At 56.3% G+C, this 19,549-nt stretch overlaps 2 protein-coding genes across 2 annotated transcripts in view; both read left to right on the plus strand.

The window, feature by feature from the left end:
* Nucleotides 1-2,503: 2,503 nt before the first annotated feature.
* On the plus strand, nt 2,504-7,367 carry TMEM59L (transmembrane protein 59 like). Its single transcript, XM_064281002.1, has 8 exons — nt 2,504-2,680; nt 3,539-3,683; nt 3,757-3,866; nt 5,036-5,188; nt 5,759-5,861; nt 6,261-6,378; nt 6,489-6,606; nt 6,753-7,367. The coding sequence occupies exons 1-8, from the start codon at nt 2,519-2,521 to the stop codon at nt 6,879-6,881; spliced, it is 1,038 nt and encodes a 345-aa protein (XP_064137072.1). The 5' UTR covers nt 2,504-2,518; the 3' UTR covers nt 6,882-7,367.
* An 11,448-nt stretch (nt 7,368-18,815) lies between these two features.
* Nucleotides 18,816-19,549, plus strand: part of KLHL26 (kelch like family member 26) — a 33,275-nt gene continuing 32,541 nt past the window's right edge. The window contains exon 1 of the mRNA XM_023552206.2: nt 18,816-18,886. Within this exon, the coding sequence (XP_023407974.2) occupies nt 18,831-18,886 (56 nt within the window). The 5' untranslated portion in view covers nt 18,816-18,830. The remainder of the gene's footprint in view (nt 18,887-19,549) is intronic.

Raw genomic sequence — 19,549 nt, forward strand, 5'->3', positions numbered from 1 at the left:
CCTACCACAGGAGGCAGTGCTTGGGAAGCTGAAGCATCTTAGATGGGGGGGGGAGAGGCGGGGATTGGATGATGGAGAGCTGGAGGCCTGTGTTCCTGGCCCCTCTGCACCCAGGAGAACCCCGGAGTCTGGGTCTTAGGAGGGGTCAGCTACGTTGACGGGGGGTGGGGGGGTGGGGGGGGCGGGGGCAGTTGCTGCTGCCCCTTCCGCTCCCTCCATACACACCCGGCTGAGAAACGGGCGCCGCGATGCCGGGCCTCTTCCCCCGGCCTGCACCCGGCTTGGGGGTGGGGGTCAGTGGGGTCGTGGTGAGGGCGGCAAGGGACAAAGGGCGCTTGTCCGCAGCCCTCCTTGACCTCGGCCGCCCCTTCCCGGACGCCCGGGCGGCGGCTGATTCACGCCCAGCGGCCGCAGCGCCCCCCGCGCGCTGCCCCCGGCCGGGCCGCCCCGGGGGGTAGGAAGTGGGGGGGAGAGGGGCGGTGCCGAGTCAACTTTCCCTCTTAAGCCCCGAAGGAATGTCGGCGGATTTCCTGAAACCCGACCCCAGCCGCCCGGCGGCCCGCCCGCCCCTCACCTGGACCCGGTCCCCCGGGAGCAGCAGGAGGGGCGCGGGGGCTCACCTGGGGGGCCGGGGTCAAGTCCTCCTTCCGCTCCCCCCCCCCAGCGGACTCGTGGAGCGGAAAAGGGTGGGGGCGGCAATCAAACCCTCTTCTTCCTCCTCTGGACGGCCTGGGCCAGCAGCCCAACCCCTCCAGCCTCAGTTTCCCCATCTGCAAAAGGACGTGGGTGTCCCTTTCTGCTGCTGAGCTTTCTACGACGCTTCTTACGTTCGACGCTCCTTGGCGGGGCTCTGCTGGCCTCTTTGCTTCTCTCGCTTTCTTGGCACCTGGGCTGGCCCCTCTTCGCCTTTCTGAACCTCAGTTTCCTCATCTGTAAACTGTGCAACGTTCCCAGTAGCTACCTTATAGAGGTGTTGTTTTTAAAAAGAAAAAAAAAAAGCTGGAAAATGCTTTGTTTGGAGTGAATGAATGACGGTCATGATCAAGGAGGGCTCAAGCGTACGGGCTCTGGAACGGACATACGTGTGTGGGCTCAAATCTTGGCTCTGCGAGGGGTACGGGGGCCTCAGTTTTCCACCTGTGAAATCGGGGACAATATCGGTTATAATACACAGGACCGGTTCCAAAGGCGCGGGCCTGGCGCGTGGTACGCTGGACACGAGGTTTCCCAGTTCTCCCGCAAACCGTGGCCAGGAAGCCCTGGCTGCGGGGTCGCGGCGGCCTCCGCCCGGGAGGGGCGGGGCGGAGGAGGGGCTGCGCCGGTATCCAGATGTTCGGGGTCCATCAGGAACAGCCGCGCCTGATTAAGCCAAGTGGGGGCCTGCCCAGGCCGCGGAGATGAAAGCACGGCGGCAGACCCGGAGAGGGGCGCGCCAGCCCCCCGGGTCCCCTCCTCCCCGCCGGAACCTGAGGCGCCCTCTGACCCGCCGACCCCTCGTGGCTGCTGCCGCGTCTGCGGGGGCGGCGCGTACTCCCGGTCGCACTGGCTGCAGCATTGCACTGCACAGCCTCCGCAGGCACCTGCCAGGCGCGTGAGGGATAGGTGACGCGCCTGGCGGGGGGTGGGGGGAGGCTCTTTGCAGAGGACCCGGCTTTAGACAGGCGTCCACATTCTTGTGCCTGACAGAGATGAAGCGGGGGCCACCTGCATAACCCAGGTTTTGGCATATGGGGCTGCAGGCAGTCACCGTGGGGTGTGACAATTCTGGAAGCCAGAAGTGTCCCTGTTCATCCCAAGCTTTCTCAGAGTTAGAATATTTAGCAGCCACCCTCACCCCTGTGCACACCACTGTGCCCTTCCCTGTGCTGGGGGATATCCCCCCCAATGAGCCGCGACAGACACCCTCAGAGGGGCTTGGAGGGCTTCCTGGTGGAGGGGGGCTGTGCACACTTTGTCACCTCTCTGAGCTGAGTGTCCATGAGAAGATGCCGCGGACCTTCCCGAGGCAACCCCTGGCCCCACTCTGCTGCCCCTACCTCCCTCCTCCTCCCATCTCTAACTGGATCCGGTCCCTTCTCTTCCTCTGACAAGCTCTTTTCTGGTTCAGAGACTTTGCATACTCTATTCCCTCTACCTGGATGCTTTTCCCTTCACTGTCCGCTCAAACGTCCTATCCTCTTGGCCCTCTGACCCCTTCTGATCAGTGAGGCCACCACCACCCCATCATCCCATTTGCTTTCTTTACGCCTCTGTGGGTAGCAAGGGGTGTCGTGGGACTTCCCGGGCCCAGATAGGACAAAGGGGGCGGGGGGGCGGCGTGATCCAGTTCCACCTGGCGGTGATCGAGATTCAAGAGCTCCGCCAGCCAGCACCCCGCGGGTGTCGCAGCGCCCTTCCTCGCCGGTTCTCTGCATCCCCCACCCCCCCTTCCCAGGCTGCCTCGCTCGGTGACGTAAGCGCTCGGTCCCCGCTGCTGCCGCATCCTCGGCGCCGAGCCCCGGACCCCGCGCCCGCAGCCATGGCGACCGCCGTGCTGCTGCCGCTGCTGCCGCTGCTACTGCTGCTGCCGCCCACCGCCACCGCGCCGCCCGCCCACGACCCCTTTGCCCCTCAGCTCGGGGACACTCAGAGCTGCCAGCTGCGGTGCCGCGACCGCGACCTCGGCCCGCGGCCCTCGCAGGTGAAGCGCATGCGGCGCGGGCCCAGGGACCGGGTCCTTCCGAGGTGGGGTATAGGACAGGGATCTCTCCGGCGAGGAAGGGGTCAGGGATGGAATCCTCCGATAGGGGAGAGTGCGGGGATCCGGGGTACCTCCGATGGGGTCGAGGCTTGGGGATGGGGGTCCCTCCGATGGGGCAGGGGGCGGAGATGGGGGCCCCTCCTATGAGGGTGTCAGGGATGGGAGTCCCTCAGATGGGGGCAAGCGCAGGGGTCGAGGCGTCCCTCCGATGAGGGAAGGGCCAGAGATGGGTGGGGTACCTCCAATGGATAAGGGCCCCCATGACAAAGGGGGTGAGGTGGAGACTGAGGATCCCGCTGCCACATCCCCGGATGTCACCTCCCGGCTGCCCAGCCGAGCTCTGCTGCGCAAGGATCCTCGGGGCGGCTCACCGCCACCTCCCTCCTCTTCCTCAGCCCCAGCTGCATTCACTTCCCTCTTGTGTCTCCCCCCGCTACTAGCCCCCATTTATACCCTCACCCCTCTTGCTGTTGGATCCCAAATTACCCAGGTCCAAAAGGTGACGAGACTGCCTCCACTGAGCACCCCCAGAATCCCTCTCAATCCCCCTCTTCCACGGACCTTTGTGGGCCCATTTTCCTCAATCCCCCAAATCCCAAATCAGCCATTGTCTAGCCCCATTCTCAAAGCCCCGCACCTCCCCCCGGCGCTCATATCCTTCCACCTCCCTCAAGCTCATCCCAGATTTTCGGGGGATGGGGAACCTCCTCCCTCTCCCTCCTCCCCCCTAGTGCTTCACCACCCCTCCTCCTCATAATCCGCCCCTCCTCCTGGCCCGAGCCCTATGTCCCTCCCCAGGCGGGGCCCCCTGGCCCCTCTGAGTCGCCCTATGACAGAGCAGTCCTGGTCAGCGCCTGCGAGCGGGGCTGCCGCCTCTTTTCTATCTGCCGCTTTGTGGCCCGGAGCTCCAAGCCTAACGCCACCCAGGCCGAGTGTGAAGCAGGTGAGGGCTGGCCAGGTTGGGGGGGGGGACCTGGGAGGGCCTCAGCTGCCCCAACCGCCCCTCCTGCCTGCAGCCTGTGTGGAGGCTTATGTGAAGGAACCAGAGCAGCAGGCCTGCAGCGAGGGGTGCTGGAGCCAGACCCTGGAGCTGGAGCTGGACCCCGAATCAGAGCTGGAGCAGAAGGTGGGCGCCCACATTTACTCACCCCTGTGCCCCAGCCCCTCTCCTGCCCCACTCTCCATTTGTCCAGAGTCTCCCAGCCTGCTGGGTGACCCCTGTTGAGTGGTGCCACCTCTGAAGCCTCAAGTGTCATCTCTGTGACAGGAGAAGAGTCCCTGCCACCACCCCTCCTGCCACCCTGCCAGAAGTAAATGGCTTATCAAGTCCTGAGCGGAGCCTGTCCCAAATTCCTTGAGTCACCAAAGGTGCTAGGGTTACTTCCACCCTGTCTAGTGCCCAGGAAGCAGCTGCCTGGAGTCCCGAGGTGGGGGCTGTGCAGAGGCAGGACCTGAGCCCAGGGATGTTGGGCTTGCACCCAACCCTTGGTTTCTTATCTTCAGCACCGCCAGAGCTCATTTTATTGAGCACCTGCTGTGTATCGGGTGCTGGGCTAACCATGTTCCTTGTGTTGTCATACTGACTCCATGTGACTTCCTAATGACTGGTGGCCATTGTCATCTGGGGGGCTAGGAACTGGGACTACTGAAGTACCAGTAGGAGCAGCTTCCCAAGTATCCCTCCTTTACCCCCAGGGAGAAACAATAATTGCTCGCCTGTTGTCATCTATGTGGGAGTCTAGAATGCATCCAGGGACAGCATCCTTGTTTTACAGATGAGCAAACTGAGGCTCAGAAAGTCATTCAGCCCAGGCAAAGATCTCTGGAGCTGGGACTACCCACCCGTGTTCTCCATTGCCTCTAGGCTGTTTCTCTGTTCAGAAAAGCTCAGTCACTGTCTCCCCTTCCCATTATGAGCTCCCCCTAGACATGGTAGAAATAAGAGTGATGATGGCTGTGAAAGTTTAATAACTTAATACTACGGATTAGGCACTTGTGCTGTGCCAGACTCTTGGCAAACATCACCTAGTTACAATCTCATAGTGGCCCCATGAAGGGAGGGAATCATCCCCATTTTAGGGCTCACGGAGGGCAATCCACTTCTTCAAGGACAAACAGCAAGCCAAATGCTGGGCCAAAGTCTGTGTTCATTATTTGATGCTCTGTTGCCCCAAATCACTTAGCCAAGCCCAATTACCATGAATTTATCCAGTTCCCCTTTTTCCTGTTCCCCTGATGATTGATTAATGTCCTACCTTGGTGACATTTCTGTGCTTTGGGCGTCCCTGTCCCCAGAGAAAGGTCCTGGAAACTCCAAGTGGAGCCCTCTCACTCTTGGAGCTGTTCTCCACCCTCTGCAATGATTTTGTCAACTCAGCCCAGGGCTTTGTGTCCTCCACATGGACATACTACCTGCAGACGGACAACGGGAAGGTGGTGGTGTTCCAGGTGAGGGGTCTGGAGGGGGCACCCCAGAGCAGTGGGTGGCTGGTCCAGATAAGAAGGGGCAATGCATTGGCTCTTGGCTCCAGGAATGCAAAGTCTATGGGTGGCTACCTTCAGGCACAGCTGGATCCAGGAGCTCAGGGTCCACTCCTCCCCTAGGCCCTACTTTCCCTTGTGGTAGTGATCATTCCCAAGCAGGCACTCCCCTCCTGAGAGTAGGTTGGATGCCCAAGGCTCCAGATGACAAACCTCTGGGGTTGCCATCTAGGCTGGGTTTATTCTGATTGGCGCTGGCGGGTTTTGTGGCCCCCTCTCAGCCCATTCCTAAAGTGCTGTTGGCTTGGCTATTTCTGGAGCTGGAGGATGAGGTCAAAGAAAACTAAGGTGCCTACACTAGCAGGGAAAAAACATCCCCCAACATCACAGCACAGCTCTGTGTCCTCTATAACCCCAACAGGGCTAGGTGCCAGCTAGTATGGGAACTTCTGGCCCCCATGGGGCTCACAGAGGTGCCTGCCAGGGTCAAGGTGGTGCGCTTCTCATGAGCCTCCTGCTCTCTTGTCCCTGGCCTAGACGCAGCCTGTGGTGGAGAGTCCCGGGCCCGAGGGGTTGCATTTGCAGCGAGTGGAGGTGACCTGGCGAGGATCCCACCCTGAGGCCCTGGAGGTGCATGTGGGTAAGCTCTGGCCTCACCCGGGTTTCTCCCATGGGGTCCCACTGCCCCATGAGCCCTCCTGGCAAAACAGACATGTTAGGATTGGGGGTCTCCATCTGTCAGCTCCAGGGGTTACATGATCTACCTCACAGAGTTTTGTGGTTCATCTCCCAGGGTTTCACAGTTCATATCTCAACTCCTGGGGTCACACAGCCCTCCTCCCAGGGTTCCTGGTCCATTTCCCCCAGTTACATACTCCATCCCCCAACGTCCCATAGCCCACCTTCCATGATTCTGACCTCCATTCCCAGGACCCCATGCCCCATTCCCCTAGTCCTGGCCTCCTTTCTCCTCTGCATGGCTGGGGAACCCTCTTGGGGAAGGCCTGGAAGCTGCTGAGCAGTTGTTGCTGTCCCTCAGACCCTGTGGGCCCCTTGGACAAGGTGAGGAAAACCAAGATTCGAGTTAAGACCAGCAGCAAGGCCAAGGTGGAGACTGAAGAGCTCCAGGACAATGACTTCCTCAGCTGCATGTCCCGGTGGGTGTCAGGACCCTGGGGAGAGGCTGGGTCTGGTGCTGGGACTAGAGGGGAGGGGGCTCTCCCCAACCCCCAACCAGGCCACTGAGTGTGCCTGCTGGGCGGAGCAGGCGTTCGGGGCTGCCTCGATGGATCCTGGCCTGCTGCCTTTTCCTCTCTGTGCTGGTGATGCTGTGGTTGAGCTGCTCTACCCTGGTCACCGCGCCTGGCCAGCACCTCAAGTTTCAGGTGGGCCCACCGGCATAGAGGGAGGGTATGGGTGGAGCCTTGCGGAGGGTGGGGCTGACCGGGGAGTGACATGAGGTCAGGGGTGGGAAGGAGCCTGGCCAGGGCAGGGGGTCTCAGCAGGCCCTCCCTTCCTACCCTCTCTGCAGCCCCTGACCCTGGAGCAGCACAAGGGTTTCATGGTGGAGTCAGACTGGCCCCTGTACCCGCCCCCATCACAACCTTGGGAGGACAGCCCTCCACCTTACCAGCTGAAGCTGGATCTCACCCAGCTTTAGGCCCTGTCCCTGAGACTGGCTGACCGTAGGGGCTCCCTGGGGTAGGATCGGGGCGGGGGGCTCCTTGGGCAAGGCTTGTTTGGAACCAGAATCCGAGGTAGGAGGTGGGGCCCTCCTTGGTCTCTTCCACCCCAAATCCTTCTCTCCCAGTCCTGCCTTTCCCTCCAGGCCCTGAGGGATGGGACACCCCTGGTTTGAGGAGCAGGATTCAACCTTGGCTCCTCATGCCCTCCCTTTGCCCTCCTCCCCCCTGCTACTTTTCGTCTTCTATCCCCTGAGTATTTGAACCCAGTCCTGTGTCACCTCCTTCCTTCTCTCTCCCCTCTCAGGGGGGCTGAGGCTTCAGGAAGTTGCCTCCAGCTGGGGGCTTCCTCCTGTTTTCCTGCCTGGCCTCTTAGGACCCCAGCCCACATCAGAGGGGGCGGCTGGGGCTGCTGCATGGGATCAGGGGAGGAATAAACAGTGTATATAAATGCTGTCTGGAAATGAGCCTACTTCTGTCTGTCAGTCTGGCTGCCCTTAGGGGAGTGGTCAAAACATGGCCATCGTCCCTGCCCAGTTGGGCTCTCTCTGAGATGGGTGAAGCCTCTGGAACCGCACGCTGGCACAAGTGGTATGAACCAACTGCCTCTGGTGCCCAACGTCATACTTTCAGTATAGGGGTGTCTCTGGAAGAGGGTCTCATGCCCCTGACTGGGCCTCAATGTCCCATTGGATCTTCCGCTGAGTGCCTCAGCACAGCTGATAGGGTTTCTTCCTGGCCTGGTGTCCCACCTGTTGTCCTTCCCCAGTACTCAGCATTGGAAAGGAGTCACGGAGGAGGAGTGCCAGGCAGTGCCCTGTCTCCATCCTTCCTGTGACTTCTGCAGGCTCCCTGAGACCCTTCCAGTGAGCCCCCTTTTAGCTGAAGTTGACCAGAGTTGGTCTCTGTTGCTGGCCACCAGAGGTTCCTGGCTGGCGAGGGCCTCATATCCTGGGGGAGAGTTTGGGGTGAGGGGTATGGTGGTCCCAGCCTACAGTGACTGGGGCAGGGGTTCTGAGGGCTCCAGGCTGATGGAGGCCTGTGGGTCATGGAGGAGGGGTGAGTTAGAGGGAGCCAAGAGGGTTGGGTATCCACCTCTCCATCCTTCTCCCCACCTGCGACCAGCCACTGCTGCCACTAGGAGGGGATGGGAGGAGGGAGGGGGGTGCTTCTTTCCCCGTCTCCTCTACACCCTGATCCAACAGCTGTGGCTTTGCCTCTGAATCTCCAGCCTGGCTGGGGTGACCGCGGTGACCCAAACCGGCCCACACCTTTGAAAGTCATCTCTTAATTTAAATATATGTGTTTTTAATATCTGAGTTTCTTTTATTTATTACGGTGAAAATATGTATCACAAAACACATGCCATCTCAACAATTTCTACATGTACAGTTCAGTGACATTGAATAGAATCTTCCACTTATGCACCCATTCTCACTCACTACCCTTGCCAAATCATTTCACCACCGTTAACATAAACTCACTCCCCCCTAAACAAAAACGTTCCCTTTCCCCATCGCTCCCACCTCTGGTATCCACTAACAAGCCTGGGTTTCTATAAATTTGCTTGTTTCATGTAAGTGAGATCATATGGTATTTGCCCTTTTAGGACTGATTTATTTCACTCATCACGATGGTTTCTAGGTCCACCCATGTTGTGGCATGTGTCAGGACTTCATTTCTCCTTACAGCTGCATAATGTACCATTGTGTGTATATACTACAGTGTGTTAATCCATTGAGCTGTTGATGGACATTTCAGTTGGGTCCACCTTTTGGCTACTGTGAAAAATGCTGCAATGAACAGTGGCGTACAGGCCTCTGTTTACGTTCCTGCCTCCACATCTTCTGGGTAGATACCTAGGGTTGGGATTGCTGGGTCATATGGTAGTTCTCTGTTCAACTTTTCAAGGAACCGCCCAACTGTTTTCCGCATTTAATGTTTTGTGGTAAAATATACATAATCTAAAATATATCATTTTAACCATTTTGAGTGTACAATTCAGTGGTGTTAAATACATTAACAACGCTGTGCAGCCACCGCTTCTATCTACTTCCAGATCTTTTTCATCATCTCAAACAGAAACTCTGTACCTAAACTATAACTTGCCACTATCCCCTCCCGGCAGCCCCTGGTAACCTCTGTTCTATGAATGCTGTTGTTAGCTGTCATACAGTTGGCCCCTGACTCATGGGAACCCAAGCACAATAGAACAAAACCCTGCCCGGTCCTGTGCCATCCCCATGGTTAGTTGTGGACTGAACCGTTGAGATCCATGAGTTGATTTTCAGAAGCTGATCACCAGGCATTTCTTCCTAGTCTGTCTTAGTCTGGAAGCTCCGCTGAAACCTGTTCAGCCTCATAGTAACACGCAAGCTTCCGCTGACAGATGGGTGATGGCTGTGCATGAGGTGCGCTGGCCAGTAACCAAACTTGGGTCTCCCGCATGGGAGGTGAGATTTATACTGAACCCTGATTGCCCCATCTCTATGAAAGTAGTCCCTTTATTAAAACTCTCCTAAATGTTTCCTTCCAAGTGGCCTTGTGGAATACAGAAGAAGCAAGGTTCAACACAGGAGATGTTAGGCAGCCCCTAGGAAACCCACCCAAGAAACGGACCTGGCCAAGACTAACAAAGGCAGGCCAGCGCTGTCCAGGAGAAATGCTCTCTCTGCCCATGTGGCTAGGAATACTTGTGATGTGCCACGTGCCACTGAGGAACTGGGCTTTTCATCAGAACTGGTGCATGCCTGACTATTTTGTCCTCTGCCCTGTTCCTGCCCCTCCCTGGCCCCTTAGTCTCCATAGCTTCAGAAACCTGGGGGCCGCCATCTTGATTCTTCCCCGTTTCTCTCCCCCTTCTTATCCCACCACCCAGCCTGTTCCCTTGGTCCCAGCCCACACATTGCTCTTTATCCCTGTAGCCACCACCAACCACTGCTCCACCTCCTCTCAGGACTCCCTGCATCCCTCCAGCCAAACTCCAGTGGGTTGTCCACACAGCAGCTGGGAGCTGTTGGTAAAAAGCAAATTCGATCTCAAGGATCTCCCTCTTCTGGGGTTTACCATTGCCTTGAGGAAGCTCAAACATTGAAATGTGCTGAGAAGACCCCCCACGATCTAGGCCCCCATAATCACATCTCCAACCATAGACACTGCCTCTATGCTCACTGTGCCCCTGCCACATGGGATTCCATCTCACCCTAGGGCCTTTGCGCTCGCATTTGGCTTTGCTGGCAGCACCCTCCCACCCTCGCTCTGCCCCTCACACCCAAGTTCTCAATTCTAATAGCTCCTTCTCAGCAAAGACACCCCAGCTTGGCCCCCTCAAACTGGCCCGGCGACCTTTGTGACACCTGTCCTGCTTCCTGCCTACCTTCCTTGCTCTCACCACACTTATAATTGATTAATAATGTTGGTCTCCTTTGACTTAATCTCATAAGCTCCACAAGGGTAGCTCTTGAGGGTCTTCCATGGGACCTGGCACAGAGCAGGTGGTTGGGAATTTTTTTTGCTTGGGTGCCTCCCTAACTCCCGCCCAAACCCCAAGACCAGCCTCCTCCTGGGTCACCCAGCCTCAGTGTCACCTTGTCAAGTCCACCCCACACATGCGGTCTGGCCATGCCCCTACTCTGCTCAGACCACCCATGACTACCTCTTGCCCTAGGATTCCCACTGCTTGCCCTCCTTGCTGACCTGGCGGTCCTCTCCCTGCTGCTTCCCTCCCACCTTTTGGTCTGGAGCTACGAGGACTCCTTCTTCCTCACTTTTCCCGGAAGTAACCCCAATGGCCCAACATTCTGGGCTTTGTGACCACCGCTCTTTCAGCTTGGGATGTGTGTGGACTTGGGAGGATCCTCCCCGGCACCCTGCACCTGACAATCTCTTCCTCTCTCCTAACAGAGCCCTGGTTTGATCTGACAGCCTATGTGGCTCAGGGAAAGTTGAATAGCACGACCCTAGCCTACCCTGGACTATGTGGAATTTATTACGGGAGAGACATACCCTGGCCACTGGGGTTGCTGAGGGCCATTTGTCACCACAATGACTGAGCCTACCAGAGAGATGGAGAGAGAGAGTTTCTTGAGGTTGTGGCTTGATATCCTGGATCACACTGTGCCTGAAGCCCACCCTGGCCCTTGATTTTTGGTGTAAGCCAGTTTGTGTTGGGCTTCTTGGAACTGAAAAGTCCTAAAGGATCTATCCCTCTCCCTCCCTTCCTTCAAGACTGAGACACTCTAAGGGCAGTGTTTCTTTTTTTTTTTTTTTAACTACTGTGTGACTAGTGAATTAATTGTTGAAGCCCTAGTGCCCAGTCTAGGGCTAGGCCTAGAGTGGATAACTCGTAAACGTGGAATGAAAGACACCAGGCAGTGAGAGTACCAACCACATTGATTGTGATCACGTGGAAGTGGGAGAGGGGTTCCCTTCCAACCAGACGGTGAATGGAGACTGCATAGAGGAGGGGGCAGCTGAGTTGGGCTTTGAGGCATTCCTCAAAGAATAGAATCTGGAGAGACGGTCAGGTATTCTGGTAGAAAAGCGGCAGTGTGTGTGTGTGTGTGTGTGTGTGCATGCACGCATGTAAACTGTTCAGAGAAAAACAAAGTCTGATCATGTTACCTGCCCTTTTAAGGGCTTCGTTCACTAAGCCAGGAGGCCCATGTGGCCCAGGCCCCGACCCCTCCTGCACACCTCTCCCTTCACTCTTTCCTCCAGCCACACTGGACTCCAGGCAGTTACTGCCTCCGGGCCTTTGCATGGCTGTGCCTTCTGCCTGGACTGTTCCTTCCTTAAAGTGTGTTGACTGTCTGGTTCTGCCCCTGATTAATTTCTTTGTCTGGTGTTACCTCCTCAGTCAGGTCCCTGCCACAGCTCCCACCAATCAGCTGTTTCAGCTCATCCCCTGCTGAGTCTTTTTCCTTCATTTACTTGTTTATTGGTTCATAGCCCATCTCTTCCCCTCACCCTGTGAGGGTGAGGGCCCCTTGCCTTCATCTGTGGAGCACCAACTCCTTTCAGGGGTGGCGGTCAGGGGAGGTGACCTTGTGGCTGATCCCTGACTCACTGCTCCTCTTTGAGACGGTTTCCTTGTCTGTCCCCTGAACTCTGCAAGATATCTGGGAAGCAGCCCCCTCTCCATCCTTCCTCCTGGGTCCCACAGAGCCTTGATGGAGGGTGGGCGGCAGGCGTCATGGCAACAGGCAGGAGCACCCATGTGTCCGGGTAGCACAGGGTTGTCATGGCAACCACATCTCCTGGTTCCCTGGTGACAGGCCTGAGCTCTGGGCCCAGGGGTAGAAATCTACCAGGGAAGGGAGGGAGTGAGGTATGTGGTACCCAGCATGTGCGAGGCACACAACAGACACTGAAAGTGCTTGGAAGGAAGGTGGAAGACTCATGTCCAACCCCTTCTGAGAGGCTGCTCAGCTCCCTATTGGGTGCCAGGCCCGAACCAGGGTGTGAGGCAGAGACGGCAGTGGTCCTGTGTCCCCAGGCCCCCCAGCAGCCCTCGCACAGCTCCTGGCCTCTCGCTCTCTCCTCAGGGTTCTCACACAGGCTGTTCCCTCTGTCTGGGATGCCCTTCTCTCTTTCTGCACCCCCCCTCCACCCCCCAGCTGAGCTCAACTTCCTCCCCCTGAAGTCAGTAAACTCCAACTCGAGCCTTTATCATGTTGACAATTAAGTTATTGCTTGTTTGCTTGTGTGATGATTGGTTTAATAAATGTTCCTCTACCAGATGTGACGCGCTAGCCGTCTCAGTCACAGCTGCGTCCCACACCCCAAGGAGGCTGTCCATACATCTTTGTTGACACTCTCCCTCCTGGCCCCGCCTTGCACACTTCACCTCCAACAATGTGACCTCCTCTCTGTCCCTCGAGCCCACCAAGCTCTTTCTGGTGCTGGGCTTGGGCCCACCATGTTACTTCCAGCTGAAGTGCTCTGGAACATTCCGGACTCTTCCACAATGTTCTGGAATGCCCCAGAACATCCTGGAGCAGTCTTTCCCTGGAACATCATGGAACATTCTGTTCCCTGCTTATTCTAAGGCTTGAACACCACCTCCACAGAGAGGCTCTCCCTGACTCCCTGGGTAAAGCAGCCCCTTCTCACTCTGTCACTCTCTGCCCATCACCTTTCTGGCAATTATCACCGTCTGGAAAGACTTCGGCCATTTATTGGTTTGTGTGTCTTAGGTTTATCTTCCCCATTAGCATTTACAAATGTTCCAGAATATCCTGGGACATGAGGGCAGGCATCTTGTCCTGACAGGCTTACACTCGCATCCACCAACCCATGTTGTTGTATGCAGTCCAGTCAATTCTGACTCATAATGACCCTAAAGGACAGAGAAGAACTGCCCCGTAGAATTTCCTAGGTTCCCTATATGGGAGTAGGTCACTAGATCTTTTCTCCCACAGAGCCACTGGTGGGTTTGAACCATGGACATTTATGTTAGCAGCTGAGCGCTTAACCATTGCACACCAGGGCTCCTTTCCCAGCCCATAGCAGGTAAGAAATAAATGTGTGTGATTGAGCGGAGGGAGGAGGTAAAATGACCAGGGAGGTGGTGATGAGCTCTGGGGAGCCTTGAGCAAGTTACTTAAGCTCTTAACCTCTCTGAGGGTCTTTCTTTTTAATTGAAGTGTAATTTACAAACCTACCCCCATCCGTGAGTTTGTGGTACTATGGTGGCTTGCCTGTCATTGTGATGCTGGAAGCTAAGCTACTGGTATTTCAGATAATAGCAGGGTCACTCATGGTGGACAGGTTTCAGTGGAACTTCCAGACTAAGACAGGCTGAGAAGAAAGGCCTGGTGATCTACTTCCAAAAATCAGCCAATGGAAACCTTACGGATCACTACAGAATATCGTTCGACCTGCTTGCTGTGGACACATCGTCAAGGGTGATCAATCGCTGGAGGAGGACACCATGTTTGGTGAAAAAGGGGGCCGTCAAGGGCAAAGGAGACCCTGGGTGAGGTGGATTGGCACAATAGCCTGGAACATACCAGTGATCGTGAGGATGACACAAGACGGGGCAACGTTTTGTTCTGTTGCACACGGGGCCGTCATGAGTTGGAGTGGATTCAATGACAGCTATTTCCCTATTTCTGTCGCTGAGCTGTCCTGAGTACTGCACATTATTTCCCCCTGGCCTCTTCTCTGTCTGGCAGGGCCATTCTAAGGATGGGGTAACTGAGATGCAGAGCACTTGAGCCTCACAGCTTGTAAGAAGTGGATGTGGGACTAAGAGTGATAACCCGATATTGTTGCTGTTGTTGTTAGCTGTCTTGGAGTCCACTTTGATTCCTGGCAACCCCTTGTGTCAGAGCAGAATTCCTTCACAGGATTTTGAAGCTGTGACCTTTGGGAAGCAGATTGTCAGGCCTTTCTTTCGTGGCACCTGTGAGTGGGTTCAAAGCTTCTGGCTAGCAGTTGAGTACTTAACTTTTTGTACCACCCAGGGGCTCCTGATAATGTGATGTTGTTGTGCCATCAAGTTGATTCCAACTCATAAGACCTTATAGGACAGAGTGGAACTGCCCCATAGTTTTTCCTAGGCTATAATCTTTTTTTCTTTTTATAATCTTAATGGAAGCGGATCGCCAGGTCTTTTGTCCAATGGAGTGACTGCTGAGTTTGAACTGCTGACCTTTTGGTTAGCAGCTGAGCACTCTAACCATTGCACCACCAGGGCTCTGATAAGGTGATAGCAAACATATATTAAGTGTTGACCTGTCCACCTTATAGTGAAGGAAAAAGGTACCCGAAGCTTAGCAGCCAGCCCCCTCTGCCTGGCTGTTCCGTGGAGGACGCTAGTGGAGTGGAGGCTGTAGGAAAGCGAGGCATCACCTTGGGCCCTGATTTTCTCCTCTGTAACACCTGGGGTTGTCACGAGGCCTTCGGAACTCCACCTGGGGCCATGAGCCCCACAGCTGGCATGGAGCTGGGGAACAGGTGGCGAGGCCCCCAGCTCAGGGAGCGCCATGCCAGCTGCAGGCCAGATGGTGCGACTGGGCCCATGCAGTCTGCCAGACCACAGGTCAGCAGTATCGGACAAGGGGTGCAGTGGGGGCCAGTGACCTGTGTGTGCCACCTGTGTCCCTCCCCATTGCAGTGCCAGCTGGTGATTTGGTCCAGAGGTTGAGCCAAGAGTCCTGGCGGGGGGGTGGTCTCACACCCCACCTGCCAGCATCTCCTGGGAGCTCCACCTGCCAAGTTTGTCCTAGGGAGGACCACCTCCCATCCCCCTCTGGCTAAGACCACCCTGGGGACCAGCTTTGATCATTTCTGGCCTGGATTATTCATCTCCTAACTCAGCTCCCTGTAGGGCAGTGGTGATTCGGTGATAGAATTCTGGCCTTCCATGTGGGAGACCTGAGTTTGATTCCCAGCCAGCGCACCTCATGCACAGCCATCACCTGTCTGTCAGTGGACGCTTGTGTGTTGCTATGAGGCTGAACAGGTTTCAATGCAGCTTCCAGACTAAGGCAGACTAGGAAGAAAGGCCTGGTGATCAGCTTCTGAAAATCAGCCCGTGAAAACCCTACGGATCTCAATGGTTCAGTGCATTACTGATCATGGGGATGGTGCAGGACCAGGCAGCATTTCATTCTATCGTGCATGGGGTTGCCATGAGTCAGGGGCTAACGTCACCGCAGCTGACAACAACCAGTTGCCATCAAGTAGATTTTGACTCATGGCGATGCCGTGTGTCCAGAGTAGAACTGTGTTCCACAGGGTTTTCTTGGCTGTAATCTTTTTTTTTTTTAATTTTTATTGTTGCTTTAAGTGAAAGTTCACAAATCAAGTCAGTCTCTCATATAAAAATTTATATACACCTTGCTATATACTCCTAGTTGCTCTCCCCCTAATAAGACAGCACACTCCTTCTTTCTACTCTCTATTTTTGTGTCCATTCAGCCAGCTTCTGACCCCCTCTCCCCTCTCATCTCCCCTCCAGACAGGAGCTGCCCACATAGTCTCATGTGTCTACTTGATCCAAGACGGTCACTTCTCACCAGTATCATTTTCTACCCCATAGTCCATTCCAATCCCTGTCTGAAGAGTTGGCTTTGGGAATGGTTCCTGTCTTGGGCTAACAGAAGGTCTGGGGACCATGACCTCTGGGGTCCTTCTAGTCTCAGTCAGACCATTAAGTCTGGTCTTTTTATGAGAATTTGAGGTCTGCATCCCACTGCTCTCCTGCTCCCTCAGGGGTTCTCTGTTACGTTCTCTTGGCTGTAATCTTAATGGAAGCAGATTGCCAGGCTTTTCTTCCATGGTGCTGCTGGGTGAGCTCGAACCACCAACCTTTTGTTTGGTTAGTTGTCCAGCACAAATCATTTGCATCACTCAGGGACTTCTTACAATAACAAAACAAACCACCAACCTTTCTGTTAGTAGCTGGGCACAAATAGTTTGGGCCACATACATCTCCTTAATTCAAGGCATTGCCCTGACTCTCAGGAAAAGCCAAAACTCGTTGCCCACGATTCCGACTCATAGCAACCCTATAGAGAAATTAGAACTGCCCCATAGTGTTTCCAAACAGCAGCTGGTGGATTCGAACTGCCAACTTTTTGGTTAGTAGCCAGGCTTTTAACCACTGTGCCACCAGGGCTTCTGTTAAAGCTGGCATAGGTCACATCCCCTCATTTCTCACTGAGGAAACACTGAGTCTCCGCTGTGGTCCACAAAGTCATACATGACCTAGAGCAGCCCATATTGCCCCCTACTCCTTCTCTCTCCCGATCACTCACTTCTCCAGCCATGCTCATGCTCCAGGGCCTTTGCACTGACTGCTCTGTGCTGTGTTCTTGGAGCTCTGTGTGCACATAGCCGGGAGCCCAACAAGCCTCTCCCACCTGTTTCTCCTCTGCTGTGTGTCCGTGTGTCCGACATGTGGGTTGAATCGGCTGTTTGTGAAGCGTGTGTGCATATGGACGCCATTCTTGGCCATCTGTGTGTGGCGTGTAAGCTGGATGCCTCTGGGGAACTGGGTTGGATAGCTGCCTGTGGGTCATCTGGAAGAAAGGTGGAAAGAGGCAAAAAGGCTCAGAGGTGGTGGGCAGACTGTGGACAGACCAGGGCGTGTGCCCAGAGCTTGCTCCTGCATGTACCCCTTTAGCATTTATTGAGTGCTTACTGTGTGTTGGAAAGATCTGCAGGGCCCCTCGGAACGTGGTATCTGTCAACTCCTGAGCATGTTACATACACAATGACTGAGCACCTACTGTGTACCCATCCCTTTGCTAGAGATCATCAGTTGGGCCTAGTGCACATTTTGCTCCCTTCTCTGGGGTCTCCAGCCCACACCCACCCTCTTCTCCCAGCATTGGCCTCATGGAGGACTTTGAGTCCCATTTGACCCCAGAGTCCTGCCTGAGGCTGACCAAGGGAGGGTTTTCTGATTTTGAGGGCAAAAGAATAAATGGGATCCCGAGAGGTAAGACCTTCCACGGCAGGAATTCTAGACTTTCAGTGGGTGGGAGGGTGGGGTGAAGGGCAACCATGCATGAGCAGAGCAGGCCCTGTCCCTTGAAGACCCTGGGCTCCATGGGGACAGAGGAGTGAAATAGGGGAGGAGGAGGGAAGGAAAGACACAAGAAGGAAGATAGGAAGGAAGGACTCAGAAGTGGGCTTGGCTGAAGGTTGGGAGTGTTTTCGGGGCTGGGGTTTGGGGTGTCTGAGGGGGTTGGGTCTGATAGATTGGACTTTGGAGGTGTAAATGTGGGTTTGGAGTGTGCATGAGGAGAAATTTGGGGGACTGGGAGTTGGAATTTAAGTAGAGAATGGAGAGAGAGTTTGAGGATGGGGGTTTGGGATGTGAGAACCAGAATTGGTGGCTAAAGCAGGAGGTTCCAGAGCCTAAGGGTGGGGGTTGTCAGGTCTGAGGGTGGAGGTTCTCAGGTCTGAGGGGGGAGGTTTCCTTGCCTGAGGGTGGGAGTTCCTGGATCTGTGGGTGGGTTCTCTGGGGGGTCAGGAGAAGGCTGAAATCTGAGAGGGGGTTGGAGGTTTAAGGCCTGGGCACAGGGTGTCTGAAAGAGGCCTCGGGGAGGGAGTGAGCCTCCAGCAAGAGGCGTGGTAAGTAAAGATGAGATTCTCTGGTCTGTGAGAAAAAGAGGAGCCCGGGTGACACAGCGGTTAAGAGCACCGCTGCTAACAGAAAAGTCAGCGGTTAGAACACACCAGCATCTCTGTGGGAGACGTGGCTGATTCCGTAAAGATGCACAGTCTCGGAAACCCTATGAGGCAGTTCTATTCTGTCTTATAGGGTCGCTGTGAGTTGGAACCCACGCGATCGCTATAGGTTTCATTTGGTGTTTGAGCGGGGGGTAAGAGTTTCCGGGTGTGACGGCAGAGGGAGGGTCAGCATCTTGGGCCGAGCTCAGGAACCTGTTCACCTCTTTCCCCAAGACCCTCTTCCTTCCTCTCCTTTTAGTCCGCCCTCCCCTCCCAGTTCCCAGATATGCCCGCCCCCACCCCAGCCCCCTTCTCCTCCCAGCCCTATCCTAGCTTCGCCCCTCCTCAACCTCTACCCCTCATCCTATCTCCCCCGGTTTCAGACCGGGCGTCCCGCCCCTCGCCTTCACTACTTACCCCCTCGACCCTCCCCAGTCCTCGCTTATCCTCTGACCCCCGCCCCCCCACAGTCCAGGCCCTTCTCCCATCCGTAGACCCAGCCCCACCCCAATCCTCGCCCCTCCCCGGGACCCCGCCCCTCCGCAGCCCCGGCCCCGCCCCAATCCTCGTTCCTTCCCGGACACCGCCCCCCGGCTGATCCGCCCAGGCCACGGCATGACAGGCCCCGCCCCTTTGTAGCCCTGACCCCGCCCCCTCCCGCCGCTCTCGCGTCTACCTTGCGGGCGCGCGCCGTTCCTGTCACTTAAACGCGCGGCGGTGGCGGCAGCGGCGGGAAGATGGCGGAGTCTGGCGGCAGTGGCGGCGCGGGCCCGGGCCCCGAGCGCCCAAGCAGGTGAGACACCGGCCCGCAGAGTCGGCCTGCACCTGCCCTGGGGCCCGGGGACACCTGTGGAGGGTCCTGAGGGGCTGTGGAGCGGCCTGGGCCGGCTCAAGTGTCTCTTCCGTGGGACTGCGGGCTTAGGGGGCTGTGGATACTAGGGGGGTCGAGGGGTCCTGACACGGGGGCCGAAGGGGCCTGGGGGCATCAGGGCCTCTGAGGCGTCTGTAGGCAGCCTAGGGGCCTGTGGGAGCCTGGGTCCATAAAAGAGCCTGGAGGTGCCAAGGGGTCTGGCGGTGGGGGTGGGGCTGAGGGGCCTGAGGAGGCCTTGAAGAGTCTTCAAAGTGTTGAGGATTTGTGGGGGGCCTGAGGAGGCCACTTCGGGGTACTTGGAGGGACTGAAGCCCTGGAGGTTCCTGGAGGGTGCTGAGGGACCCTGAGAAAGCGAAAGGTAGTCCTGGGAGCTAAGGGGACCTGGGAGAGGTGAGGACTGTGGAGGGGGGGTGGGGAGTGCTAAAATAAAGCCTGACAGGTGCCTAAGAGACCTGGGGGAACCCAAGAGGGGGTGTCTGAGGGCCCCAGGGGTCTTGAGGGGCCTGGGGAGAACCTCAGGAGGTCCTGATGGGCAGGAGATATTTGGGGGGACCTGGGGGTCCTGAGGGGTTTGAGGAGAACCTC

The sequence above is a fragment of the Loxodonta africana genome, chromosome 3 (genome assembly GCF_030014295.1).
Source record: "Loxodonta africana isolate mLoxAfr1 chromosome 3, mLoxAfr1.hap2, whole genome shotgun sequence".
NCBI lineage: Eukaryota > Metazoa > Chordata > Mammalia > Proboscidea > Elephantidae > Loxodonta > Loxodonta africana.